The sequence below is a fragment of the Pteronotus mesoamericanus genome, unplaced genomic scaffold (assembly GCF_021234165.1).
Source record: "Pteronotus mesoamericanus isolate MK-2021 breed Mesoamerican mustached bat unplaced genomic scaffold, CSHL_Meso_final scaffold_137, whole genome shotgun sequence".
NCBI classification, from domain to species: Eukaryota; Metazoa; Chordata; class Mammalia; order Chiroptera; family Mormoopidae; genus Pteronotus; species Pteronotus mesoamericanus.
The window spans coordinates 4,841,592-4,855,679 of NW_026555306.1; the positions used below are offsets into that span (position 1 = coordinate 4,841,592).

Sequence of the window (14,088 nt, forward strand, 5' to 3'; positions counted from 1 at the left end):
GAGATGAAGTCCCCTCTTGACCATTGGGAGCTGTGACCCCCTTGTCGGTTGCTGAAGGTCCCTTGCTGTCTCCTGAGAGCTGTGGTCCGCAGCAGGAGGCCTGACATCCTCCCCCTCCCCCCGCAGGAGAAGGGCTCCACCTTCCTACAGCTGGGCTCATCCACGGAGCAGCAGCTTCAGGTCATCTTTGAGGTGCTGGAGGAGTATGACTGGACGTCCTTTGTCGCTGTGACCACCCGTGCCCCTGGCCACCGGGCCTTCCTATCCTACATCGAGGTGCTGACTGATGGCAGTCTGGTGGGCTGGGAGCACCGCGGGGCGCTGACCCTGGACCCTGGGGCAGGTGAGGCCGTGCTGAGCGCCCAGCTCCGCAGCGTCAGCGCGCAGATCCGCCTGCTCTTCTGTGCGCGGGAGGAGGCCGAGCCTGTGTTCCGGGCCGCCGAGGAGGCTGGCCTCACCGGGCCTGGCTACGTCTGGTTCATGGTGGGGCCCCAGCTAGCTGGAGGCGGGGGCTCAGGAGCCCCTGGAGAGCCCCTTCTTCTGCCGGGAGGCGCCCCACTGCCTGCCGGACTGTTTGCAGTGCGCTCCGCTGGCTGGCGGGATGACCTGGCCCGGCGTGTGGCAGCTGGCGTGGCCGTAGTGGCCAGAGGTGCCCAGGCTCTGCTGCGTGACTACGGCTTCCTGCCCGAGCTTGGCCATGACTGTCGTGCCCAGAACCGCACCCACCGAGGGGAGAGTCTGCACAGGTGAGTGGGGCAGGAGGGGCGGCGGGGGGGAGGGGTAGGGGAAGGGGAGACTCCAGGGCCTGACTGCACAGGGCGCCCACTGCCTGGGTACCCTCAACTGGGTCACGTGTCCTCTCGGAGCCTCAGTTTCCTTTTCTGTAAAATGAGTGTAATTGGGTCTCCTTTCTGGGGTTAAATCAGGTGATTTGGAAAAAGCACTCGAGACATAGTGAGTGTATTACTCTATTTCATGACTTTAAGGTGCACATTTTTTTTTTCAGTTTAATGTCTTTGGAATCAAAACGTGTCTTAAAATTGATGGCCTGTCATGGTTTAATTGGAAGTGCTTTTTTCTTTTTTATGGGACATAGAAATAATGATACGTCTTCTAGTTGATAGCATCTTAGAAAATACCCCAGTTGGAGTACAAGCTGAACTTCAGTAATAAAAAGACTCAACAATCCAATGGCCCCAACATGGTAGAAATTTGTTCTATCACTTAACAATCTCCATATGCCCAATCTAGGTTATCGGGAGACCCCATGTCTCCATGTATCCATTCAGGGACCCAGGACCCTCCACCTTGTCACTCTGCCATCTCCTTTCCGCACAGTCAAAGCTGGGTCATGGGCAAATCTGAATTCCATCTCACGAGGAGGGAAAGAGAAGAAGTGGAGAGCAAACTGTTTCCTTTCGGGCAAGTGAGGTGGAAGGGACAGTCTAACATCCCATTGGTGAGAACGTAGTCACGTGTCCAGGGCCAGCTTATTGACGGTTTACAGCCACATTCCTGCAGATCGGTCAGACGTGGATTCTGATTGGGTAGTGCCTGCGTGCTGTACTGATTGTTAGGTGTTTTCAGTGTGGCCCCCGCAGGTGCCCCGGACAAGCTGCAAGGAAGGTTGGGGAATGTGGGCTCTAGCTGGACAGCTGTGCGCCCAGCGCACACACACTGTTATTTTAGATGGAGAGAACAGGGTGGTGGGGAACAGCACCTCCTCCACAGGAAGCTCTGTGAGTGGGGACACTGACGAGTTGGGTGACAGAACAATGGAAGGAGAGACTTCTATTCTGAAATGAGCTTAGAAAGAAGTGATGGGTGGGAAAGAAAACCTAGGGGAGGAGAATGGAGAGCTGGCGAGTTGGGAATTGGGATCCGGGGACAAGAGAGTGAGAAAAACATCCCTCGTTCATAAATACTTACTGAGTTTAGCCTGCTAGGAACTAGGGCTCATGCTGGGCGCTGAGAACACAGATGAAAAGGACCATAGATGTCTCTTTAAAGAACGCAGGGTCCTGTAGGGGCGGCAGACACGGATGGGATAAGGACAACGCAGCGTGATGCTTGCGATGATGCAGGTTAAATGGGCATCATGGGAGCGCTGGGGAGAGTTCTGTCTAAACCAGGACAATTTTGGTTGCAAGAAGCAGAGTCTGATTCAAGTTTCCTCAGGGAAAAGGGGGGTTATTGGAAAGATAAACATCCACAGAAACCCAGATGTCGGGAATTGACAGCTCCCCCCCCCCGGCCCCCGCCCCCGGCTTGCCACTCCCCAAGGCCACCCCGTATATTTCTTACTACCTCGTACCCAGGATTCTGCTTCCTGCTAACACTCATCATTCCACTCACCCTGTCCACCACCCATCCCTCCAAATGTCACAGTCAATGTCCTCCCAAGAGAGGAGCTTTGTCCCATTCAGCCTTCCAAACTGGGTTACGCAAGTCACAGGTCCAGCCTTGAAGACAGGGAGGTTTCCAGGAGGAGGAGATATGTAAGCTGAGACCTGAAGGATGAAGTACTCATTTATTCATTCATTCATTCACTGAAAAGCCCTTTACTGAGAGTGCTTTAGGCACAAAGGGTATACGGTGTTGGACAAGGTCCCTGCTCTTACACAGCTTACAGTCTCATTGTGAACCAACAAGAGAAGGAGGAAGAAAATACCAGTGGGGCCCTGGCTGGTGTGGCTCAGTAGATTGAACACTGGCCTGCGTACCAAAAGGTCACCGGTTCGGCTCCCATTCAGGGCACATGCCTGGGTTGCAGGCGAGGTTCCCAGGTAGGGGAGAGCACGAGGCAACCGATCAATGTTTCTCTCCCTCACTTTCTCCCTCCCTTCTCCTCTCTCTGAAAATAAATAAATAACATCTTTTTTTAAAAAGGGGGAAAAAAGAAAAGAAAATACCAGTGGGTGTTAACTGCTGAGATGAAAATAAAGCTAGTGGAATGTGATAAGAAATGTCTAGGGTGCTATGTTAGATGAGATCATCAAGAAAGGTCTTTCTGAGTAGGTGAAATCTGGAGGTAAAAAAAAAGGAAGGAGCCAACTACTGGAAGATCTGAGTGAGGAGAAGGGAGAGGGAACAACAGGGGCAGAGGCCCTGGGACTGGAATTGCCTGCTTGGAAGTCTGAAAGAAAGCCAGTGTGAAAAAGAAAAAGAAAATTAAGAAACCTGCCCTGCGTGGTGTGGCTCAGTGGATTGAGCACTGGCCTGAGAACCAGAAGGTCACCAGTTTGATTCCCAGTCAGGGCAAATACCTGGGTTGTGGGCCAGGTCCCCAGTAGGGGGCGTGCAAGAGGCGACCGTGTATCTCTCACACGGTCATGTATCGCTCCCTCTCTCCATCCCTTCCCCCTCTCTAAAAAAGTAAGTAAATTAAATCATTTTAAAAAATGAAAACTAAGGAAACAAAAACTAATAAAAAATACAAAAAAAAAGAAAGAAAGGAAGCCACTATGGCTGGAGCTTAATGGGCAGGGGGGGAGAGGCTATGACTAAGGGATGGAGGAACACACTGGGCTCAGCTCATACAGGGCTTTAAAGGGGTTTGGATTCGATTCTAAGAGCGGTTGGGAGTTCGCCAGAAAGAGGGAGTATTCCAGGCAGGGGAACAGCATTGTGCAAAGGCCTGGAGGAGAGAAAATCCTGGGCAGGTTGGTGGTACACGCTAGGTCAGGGTAAATGACAGCAGGAGAATTAGGGTTTGGGGGTGATGAGGCTGTGGGGGTAGACGGGGCCAAGCCACAAGGGCCTTGAACACCAGGTTGAGAGTATTGGGCATTGTTCTGGGGCACTGGAGAGCCATGGGTGGGTGAGGAGCAAGGGAGAGGTGGTGTCAGTTTTGGGTGTAGAAAATCCCCTCCAGGGCAGAGTGGGAACAGAGCAAAGGAGAGAAATTGGAGGCTGGAGGCCAGGCAGGAGGCTGGGGCAGGGGTCCAAGGGGGCTTTGGGGGTGGAGAGAAGGGGGTGGGGCAGAGAGATCCCAGGGGCAGGGAGGATGCGGCTTGAGGACCAATGGCCTGGGCAGGGAGAGTGAGGGGACAGCTGAGGATCTGGCCCAGTGACCGGGGCAATGTGACAGGCCTTCATCAGGAGTATAGGGTGCCATTGCATAGTGAAGACACCGGGGGGTCCAGAGACCCTCAGAGGTTTCTTCCCAGAGGAAGGAACATTTGAACTAAGTCTTGAAGACATAAGAATTAGTCAGGATGAGAGGGGACAGGATAAAGGTTTCCCAGGCAGAGAGAACAGCACTTGCAAACGCCTAGAGACAGGAAACCACTTGATATGTTTGGAGACATTCAGTGTCAGTGGGGCACAAAGCGGGTTTGGGGTGGGAAGATTTTGAGGATGGAAGGCAATCAGAGACGGAAGGGCCAGAACGCTCGTGGTCTCCAGCACCTCGGACCCCGGCTGAGGGTCTAGCACCCTGGTGGGCGCGCTGGGCAGGGAGGGGAGGGCACCTGGCAGGGTGGGCTTTCCAAGGTCTCGGAGCAGAGATTCCACCTGGGGGTCGGGGCTCGTCCGTAGAAAGGGGATGTTTTCTGTTTTCAGCCACCAAGGTCCAGCCTAGGTCCCCACATGTCCCCTGCCTTCCTCCTTGGCAGGTACTTCATGAATATTACCTGGGACAACCGGGATTACTCCTTCAATGAGGATGGCTTCCTGGTGAACCCTTCCCTGGTGGTCATCTCCCTCACCAGAGACAGGACTTGGGAGGTGGTGAGTCCCCTCTCTGGCCTCAGGCATGGGAGCGGCCTGGACTCCTGGGTCCTGGCCTCTGGCCACTGAGGGAGGAAAAAGCTGGGAGCCTGGGATTCTGAGTCCTGGGGCGGAGGGAAGAGCTGGGAACCCAGACCCAGGGCGAGGAGGGAGATGAGGCCCAGACTCCTGGGTCTGAGGGAGAAGGAGTGGGGACCCTGGGCCACGAAGGCCAGGACATCCTGGAAGGTCCCCGCCCCCCAGGAAGCCTGAATCCCCTCCTCTTGGCCAAGGTGGGCAGCTGGGAGCAGCAGACTCTTCGCCTCAAGTACCCGCTGTGGTCCCGCTACGGTCGCTTCCTGCAGCCTGTAGATGACACGCAGCACCTGACCGTGGCCACGCTGGAGGAGAGACCCTTTGTCATTGTGGAGCCCGCTGACCCCATCAGCGGCACGTGCATCCGAGACTCCGTACCCTGCCGGAGCCAGCTCAACCGCACCCACAGGTGACAACCGGGATCCAGGAGTTCCAGCTTCAAAGTCCTTCTCCCTTGAAGCCCAGTAGTCCTGGCCCCAGTCCCCTCCTTCCTTGGGACCCAGGACCCACACCGCCCTCCAGCTTGGTGACCTTGGACAAGTCCCGTAACTCCTTTGAGCCTCCGTTAACCCAGAAAGCGCTGACCTTAGTTTCAGCCGCTGCTTGTTCCTCCCTCCGTAAGGCGAGGGGTCCCCAACGTCCCCAAGCCTGCTCGTTCCCCGCAGCCCTCCGCCGGACGCCCCCCGCCCAGAAAAGCGGTGCTGCAAGGGCTTCTGCATCGACATTCTGAAGCGGCTGGCGCAGACCATCGGCTTCAGCTATGACCTCTACCTGGTCACTAACGGCAAGCACGGGAAAAAGATCGACGGAGTCTGGAACGGCATGATCGGGGAGGTGAGGCGGGCGGGGACCTGGCGGGGGCGGGCCAGGACAGATCGGGGCGGCAGGGGCAGGCGCGGAACCCTGGGTCCGAGCGGGCGGGACCCCGAGAGGGAGAACTCGGAGGCAGGAGGGGCGTGGTTAAATTAAGGGAACGCTATGATTTGTATGGGCGGGGCCAGGAGAAGGCCCTTCGCGGAGGGGCGGGGCCAGGAGGCCGAACTCCTAAAAGGGGGCGTCGCCAGGAGGATGGAGCCCAAAACCCTCTTGCAAGAGCAGGATACGGCGAAGGCCACCTCTTCCCACTCCAGTTCCCAAACGCTCACCTCCACCTTCCTGCCCCACTCCGCGTCGCCCTCACCCACCCACCTACCCTCCTAGGCCACCCTGGTCTCTCCTGCCGGGGCGGGTATTGCCTGCCTCCCGCTTCTACCTGCCTGAGCCCGCCGGGTTCGCTCACCTCCCCCTCGCCCCCACCCCAGGTGTTCTACCAGCGCGCAGACATGGCCATCGGCTCCCTCACCATAAACGAGGAGCGGTCCGAGATCGTGGACTTCTCCGTTCCCTTCGTGGAGACAGGCATCAGCGTCATGGTGGCGCGCAGCAACGGCACTGTGTCCCCCTCGGCCTTCCTCGGTGAGCTTGGGGCCCTTGGACGGCCGGGCTGGCGTAGCCGTGTGCCCCGGTTCCATCGGGTACTGCCTGTGCTAGCGCTGTGACTCCCGGGAAGTGGCCTCACTTCTGAGCCTTTGCTTCCCAGTTCGTAACATGGGAGGAGTAATTTCTGCTACGAGAAGCCCTTTGACCATGAAGCTAAGGAGTTTCAGGAGTCTTCTCTTGCACAGCCTCTTCAAGACCCTGTCCCTGGTTTTGTATTCATGATTCTGGATTCCTTTTTCTTAAAGAGAACCCTTCAACTTGTATGAGCTTCAGGCGCCACAAAATCCAAGTCTTCCCCCGTACATACATATGAGATGAGGAAAGGAGGTTAATTAGGACTTGTCTGGCATGTGTAAGCTCTCAGTTCATTCATCAGGCAGTGTTTATTGAGCACCTAGTGCATGTCCGGTTCCGAGCTGCACACAAATCCCTGCCCTCCAGGAGCCCTTAGCTTCCTGGGAGAGACAGAACATGAACTCTGAAGGGATACAGGGACAAAATCACTTAAGGTGGTGACAAATACAGTGAGAAATTAAGCCGGGGGAAGAGAAGGAACAGAAGGTGGTGCTGCTGCAGTTGGGCAGGTGGGCCCCTTTGAGGAGGTGGTGGCTCAGTCCTTGTAAATCTGTCTGGAAAAGCATTCCAGGCAGAGGGAAGAGCGAGGACAAAGGAGCCGAGGTGGGAACGTGCGTCTTTGTGAAATGGCGGGAGGCCTGTGTGGCTAAAGCGGGGGAGCGAAGGAGAGGGGTGGCAGGTGAGGGCCGACAGGGAACAGGGCAGAGCACCCGGCGCCTTGGCAGGAAGACTGGGTTTTCCTCTGACCAAAATGGCAAGGGTTTGAACTCCAGGTGGTGGGAGAAAGATGGCGGCGAGGGTGAGACAAAGAGACAGGCTTGCGATGTGATTAGGAAGCTGACACCCAGCTGGGTTGGTGGCTCTGAGGTGCGTGGGAACAGGATAGAGAGCTCATCTACTGAGCCCGGGGAAGATGGAAGGAGGCGTGAACATCCACCCGAGAGAGCAGCAGTTCCTGTCAGGTCCCCATCTGAAGCCTGAGCAGAGCTCCTGCGAGGGGAAGGTGCTGGGAGAAGGGATGTCCATCCTTCGTGTTTTGTTTTTTTCCCCAGCGATGTCTCGTGGGGCTTCCTCTTCGCACCAAGGTCTTCGCAGGGCACCTTGAGATGCACCACATGGGGCCCCTGCTTTCGGCAGGGGAGTGACAAGGTCATATGTATGACCCACCATGTTGTCCAGCAGAGACAACAGGCATGTCCCCAGATACTGCAGTGACAGTCTAGGGTGGTGACTCTGCTGTGACAGGGGCAGTCCTGGCCACTTGCGCTTGGCCCAGGGAGATCAAATCAGCCAGTGCTAATGTGAGGGAAACGGCCGATTGTCAGTGAACTCCCAGAGGCAGTGTTGTGAGGGGAGGACACATGAACTTGAGGTTGACGGGTCGTGTCAGGATGGCACCGCTGGCAGTGGGGCTGTGGGGACTGAAGCAGAGAGGGTGTGGCCCGTTCAGGGCGCTGTGAGCTCTGGGTGGTTAAAGCACTGGGTTCTTGTATCTTTTTGTTGTTGTTGTTGTAACCACAACAAATGCTTTAAAGCAGTGGATTCTTGGGAGGCTGATCAGGCTGGAGAGGAGGGTGGAAGCAAGGCTGAGGGCTAGGGCTTTGTCCTGGGGTGCCCGGGAGCCACCAAGGACTGTGCGCTGGGGAGGGGCCAGGTCATCTCTAGGTGCAGAAAGAGCCTCTAGGGCAGTGGGGAGGAGGAACGGGCTTGATGGGAGAAGCTGGGGAGATGGTCCAGGAGACAGGACAAGGCCTGACCCAGGGGCAGGGGGCGGGGGACAGGGCTGGGGACGGCCAGTCTATGGCTGGTGAGGGAGAGAAGGGCAGGGGTAAGGATGGCAAATGGGAGGCCGGATTGTGGCTGGACGGGTGGTGGGGCTCCCAGGACACGGTGCCTGGGAGCTGGTGCTGGGCTCAGTGTGGGACCTGAGCGGTCCAGTGTGGTGGCCGGGAGGCGATGGAACTCAGGTTTGGGGCTCAGGAAACGCACGTAGAGACAGTTTCTGTTTAGTGGGTGAAACCACAGAAGTGGTTGAGATGGCCGTCTTTGAGAGAGACTGGCTCACACAGGCCTGGGTGGACAATGAGGCTGTCCCCGAGGTGGGAAACCTGGGAAGGGGACAGGGTACGACAGCATCAGGTCTGGGCTGCACCTTGGTCACGTGTCTGTGGTCCCCCAGTCTTTTGCTTGACTGAGCCGTGACCACACCCCCCCTTGTCCCCAGAGCCCTACAGCCCTGCTGTGTGGGTGATGATGTTTGTCATGTGCCTCACTGTGGTCGCCGTCACCGTTTTCATCTTCGAGTACCTCAGTCCTGTTGGTTACAACCGCAACCTGGCCACCGGCAAGCGTGAGTCCCCTTCTTCCACCACCCTACCCCAGAGCGGCTGAACCACAGAGAGAACTACATTTCCCAGCAGGCACTGGGGAGAGCTATGGCCTCTTGATGTGGTACGGGCCTCAGGGGCCACTGGGAATTGTAGTTCTGCTCCTTCATGGAGCAGAAGGGATTTGGGGTCCATGTCCCCCTTCCCTCCTGGCCCCCTGCAGGCCCTGGTGGTTCAACCTTCACCATTGGAAAATCCATCTGGCTGCTCTGGGCCCTGGTGTTCAATAACTCGGTGCCCGTGGAGAACCCCCGGGGTACTACCAGCAAAATCATGGTGCTGGTGTGGGCCTTCTTCGCCGTCATCTTCCTTGCCAGCTACACAGCCAACCTGGCTGCCTTCATGATCCAGGAGGAGTACGTGGATACCGTGTCTGGGCTCAGTGACCGAAAGGTGTGTGTGTTGGGGAAGGGGGAGTTGGCTGGGGTCGGAGGTCACAGAGCTTGTCACGTGGGAGGAGGATTCCTAGGGTCTCTTCCCAGAAAGAGTTCCAAAATGGTAGAATTCTGGAGCTCATGATGAACGATTTAAATATTCCCAGGGGGAGAGTGTCCTCAAATGTTCTAGGGGCACTAGTGCCAAATGGGATAGTCTAGATCACCGTTTCTCTCAAACTGTGATGAAGAGCTGATTTTTGAAATGTCTAATCCAGTGGAGACCAATGCTTTTGTAAAATACAATAGAAATCAATTCCTAGAAAAGCGAAAATTAAAACCAAGACATGCAAAATTCAAACCCAAATTTATAATGCATGAGGTTCAACAGGTATAAAATTAGTCTGTCAAGTTGCTATAAATGCTGACTCTCTCGATTTCTGTACTTGCCTCATCGTGGGTCACCGTTTGTTCACTGGGTATCGTGACTTCTTAGAAGGCTGAAAAATCAATTCAGTGAATGGCCACAAGCAATTTTTTTTTTTAATGGAATGGAATAGACTAAAAAATATGTTTGACTGCATCTTACAAAACAAGGATGAGTATAGTTTTATGAAACATTTGTCTTAGTCATATACGCACTTGACATCAAACCAGCACACACCTGTCTGGCTACATCTATTGTTAAAATAGTGAACTGTTTCTGACCAGATTAATAAATAACAACCGCCCCCGCCGCTCCTCCCCGTGTCGTCCCCTGCCCCTGGGATGTCCCATGATCCAGCAAGTTAAGGGTTAATGCTGGGCATGTCAGGGGCCTCTGGGACCCTTCTTGAGCTCTGTAGCCAGTGTCTTTTTTGACTGGACCACAATCGAGCCATGCTGGGTGCTAAATATTTCAGTATTACTGATTGTGTGTGTATATCTGTGTCTGTGTATATCTGCAGGCGTATAGCTAGCTATCCGTGGGTCTGCGGGTGCGGAGCAGTGCTTCCTACGGTGGGCCGCTGTGAGCAAACCTGGGAAACGCTTCTGCACTGGGGTGTTCCCCGCTGGCGAGCGTCCTCCCCGCTGGAGCATCTGGGTGGAGGATATCTTCACCCAGATGGCCCCGGGGGACACCCTGGTAACGCTCCGTTCTGCCCCAGTTCCAGCGGCCTCAGGAGCAGTATCCGCCCCTGAAGTTTGGGACGGTGCCCAACGGGTCCACGGAGAAGAACATCCGCAGCAACTACCCCGACATGCACAGCTACATGGTGCGCTACAACCAGCCCCGCGTAGAGGAAGCGCTCACTCAGCTCAAGGCAGGGTCAGCGCAGACTCCGGCTTGGGGGGGTGCGGGCAGGGGCGCAGGGCCCTGAGGATGCTGGGAGACGGTGAGGGGTCAGAGGTCGTTTATGAGCCTCAAAGGCCAGCCCTGGGTGGTTCACCTTGGAAGGCAGAGGTCACTGAAGGAGAGAGTGAACAACCCCTTCCCGGAGTAGGGTCCATGCTATGGTTTTAGAGATCCAGTCGTTCAAATCCTAGATTTGTTCCTTTTTGGCTGTGTGACCTTGGGCAAGTCATTGAGTGTCTCTGAGCTTCAGTTTCCTCTTCTGTAAAATGGGGATAAAAGGAGGACTCACCTCAAAAGGTTGTTATAAGAACCACTATAGTTATTGTTAGTTAATATAATGTTGTTTTGTTATTATCATTAGTTAATTCATGCCAAACACTGAGAACAATGCCTGGCACACTGTAGGTGTTCTGCTGCTATAATTTTCATCACCATCATCATCATCATCATCATCATCAGGGCTGAACTCAATGGAATGAATATTTGGGTTATGTTGTTGCTTATTTTTTTTTAACATCAGTGCCCCCAACATAGGGATAAAGTTAAGTTCTGGCCCCAGAGTACAGTCCAAGGTTACAACAAAGCTGAGCATAGTAACTCTCTCCCTGTCCCTCCGTTAGTCACTCTGCTTGCATTTACTTCCTGTCCCAGGCAGCGGACAATTAGACCACCATTCAGGCCTGCAGGGTGCTTAGGGGCTGGCCTAGAAGCAGAAAAATCAGCAAGACTATTTCAGAAAGACATGGAAAGCTAGGGCATGTCTGAGCTGGGGTACATTCACCAAGGTGTGCCGGGTGGGCCTCTCGGAGGAGGTGACTTGAGTGGAGCCCTGGAGGAAGTGGGGGAGCCAGCCAGGGGGACTCACAAAGGCAGAGCCTTGCAGGCAGAGGGAACAGGCTTTGGGGAGGGCCTGAGCTGGGAGCGGCCGCGGCTTATTGGAGGAACAAAGGAGGGCAATGCAGCTGCAGACTGGAGAGCTGAGGTTGGAGGGCCGATGCGAGGAGGGCGAGGGGTATGACCCCCAAGGCCGGGGTCATGGCTAATTTTATTTAAAGGGTGGTGAGAAGCCATGCGGAGGAGGGACTCTGAGCAGGGGAGGGGTGTGATTTGAATTCTGTTTGTAAAGGCGCCTTTTGGCTGCCCTGTGGAGATGGATGCAGGGGGCCATCAGTGGGGCCGGGGGTCCAGCTATTGTGTCCTTTGCTACCGTGTCCTTTACAGCGCCTTTCCCCAAGGCCCACCCTCTGCTCTTGCTTCTGGTAGCCAGATCCTATTTCATGATCCCTGTTTTGCCTATTGCGTGATTTACCACTGTTTGAATTAGGATTGTTAGGCTGCAAGATGAGAAACCCAATTAATCTGGTTTATGTAAAATGGATGAGTTTGCATAAGGATACAGCAGTCTCAGAACCAGCTGCAGAGAGTAAAGCTAGTCATTCATTCATTTAAAAAAGACTGAAGAGGGTCCCGGCTGGGTAGCTCAGTTGGTCAGAGCATCATCCAGATACACCAACGTTGAGGGTTTGATCCCTGGTAGTGGCAAGTATAAGACGCAACCAATGAATGCATAAATAAGTGAAACAACAAGTCAATATTTCTTTCTCTATCTCTTTGTCTCCCTTTCTCTCTCTCTCTCAAATCAATTTTTTAAAAATCTTTAAAAAAATTCAAACCCTGGCTAATATAGCTCAGTGGATTGAGCATTGGCTTGTGAACTGAAGGATCTCTGGTTTGATTTCCAATCGGGGCACATGCCTGGGTTGCGGGCCAGGTCCCCAACTGAGGGTATGTGAGAGGCAATTGATCTCTTCCTCTCTTTCTCCCTTTCTTCCCCTCTCTCTTAAAATAAGTAAATAAACTCTAACAACAACCACAACAACAATTTAAGAGTATCAGGCACAGTTCTGCACTGGGCAATAGATAAGTGTCCTAGATCTGTTAAGAGTGCTTAAATATGCAGAGGTTTCTTTATCTCTCACAAGAAGTCCAGGGCTGGTGCTAGATACCATCAACAATCATCAAAGATACCATCAACAATCCAAACTTTCTCCCTATATTTGTTCTTTCAACACTGGAGCACAGACCTTCATGCTCATTTTGGTTGCCTCATGGTCACAAGATGGCTGCCGCCCCTCTGAAGCACATCTTGGTCCCAGGCAAGAAGGAGGGGGAGGAGCAAAAGGCTGGAGGATTTTCTCCTGGCAAGATTTTGCCTTTTTATTGGGAGAAGTATGCTTTTCACAGGGACTTGTGGCTGTTTTTCGGAATGTGTCCCATGGCCACTCCTTGATGTAAGAGAGGCTGGCAAGCCGGGTGTGTCAGCCTTCCAGCCTCTGTTGTGGAAAATGGCAAAGAAACAGATTGTAAACAGAGACCGTGGGAGCCAAGCTGTCAGCCAGAGTCATGCCCTCGTGCAGTTTGTATTCTGCCCCCTGGCAGCTCCTCTCTTGCTCCTTGCCCTTCTCCAAAGCTCTGTCGCCTCTCTCTCAATTTCTGGGGGTCACATGGTCCCTTGTCTCTCATCTCTGTGGGTTTTTTCCGTGCTTTCCCTGGAAGCCTCTCCTTCCTCACAGTGAGAACTTCAGCACTCTCTTACCAGTCACCTCTTTTTTCTCTCATCCCCGTTACTGCTGCTGTCTTTGCCCACCTCCACCCACTTCAGGGAACTGCCACTTTCTCCTTGACCTTGACCCTTGAAGCTCCATTAACACGAGGTGGTTTTTGTTTTAAGGTTTTATTTATTTATTTTCAGAGAGAAGGTACAGGAGGGAGAAAGAGAGGGAGAGAGACATCGATGTGAGAGAGAAACACCAATCACGTCTGACCGGGGGCCAAACCTGCAACCCAGGTCTTATGCCCTGACCGGGAATCGAACTGGCGACCTTTCACTTTTTGGGATGACACCCAAGCAACTGAGCCACACGGGTCAGGGCGAGGTAGTTTCCCACCTCGGCTAATAGGCTTTCCTTTAACCAAGACTTTGGGCAGACCCACCGCTCACGTTCACAAGGCCTGCCCAAGAGTACACATGCAGGCTGATATACCACAAATCAAGCCAGTAAACCAGCAAGCCATTCAACTTGTTGGATCCTCCTGCCTTGACAAATACGCGCTAACAAACAGGCTGATAAGTGAGTTCAAGTTTAGAAGTCTCAGTTACGTGAGGGAACCTGACTCCTTGTCTTCCTACCAGAGTGTGTTTTTCTTGCTTCTTCCGGCGCCTCAAGGCTGCCTGCATTCCTCGGCTCGGGGCCCTGAACTACTCCGACGCCCCTGGGATTGTCACACGTCCCCTTCTCTGACTGACCTTTCCTCTTCCCTCTTATAAGGACCCTGTAATGACATTGGGCCCGCCCAGATCATCAGGATCATCTCTACATCCTAAAATCCTTAATTTAATCATATCAGCAAAGTCTCTCTCGCTCTCTTTTTTAAACAGAATATTTTATTTATTTATTTTTAGAGAGAGGGGAAGGGAAGGCAAAAGAGAGGGAGAGAAACATCAATGTGTGAGAGAAACATTGCTCGGTTGCCTCCTGCACTTGCCCCAACTGGGCACCAGGCATGCAACCCAGGCATGCGCCCTGACCAGGAATCAAGCCACTTTCCAGGATGACGCCCAATCAACTGA

General features: G+C 53.8%; 1 protein-coding gene across 1 annotated transcript in view; it reads left to right on the forward strand.

Moving 5' to 3' along the window:
• The window catches only part of GRIN2D (glutamate ionotropic receptor NMDA type subunit 2D), a 32,670-nt gene that overhangs the window by 3,970 nt on the left and 14,612 nt on the right, over window positions 1–14,088 (forward strand). Inside the window, exons 2-9 of the mRNA XM_054588667.1 lie at window positions 127–746; window positions 4,617–4,731; window positions 5,004–5,215; window positions 5,472–5,640; window positions 6,108–6,261; window positions 8,585–8,710; window positions 8,911–9,140; window positions 10,270–10,430. Coding sequence (XP_054444642.1) covers window positions 127–746; window positions 4,617–4,731; window positions 5,004–5,215; window positions 5,472–5,640; window positions 6,108–6,261; window positions 8,585–8,710; window positions 8,911–9,140; window positions 10,270–10,430 — 1,787 coding nt within the window. The remainder of the gene's footprint in view (window positions 1–126; window positions 747–4,616; window positions 4,732–5,003; window positions 5,216–5,471; window positions 5,641–6,107; window positions 6,262–8,584; window positions 8,711–8,910; window positions 9,141–10,269; window positions 10,431–14,088) is intronic.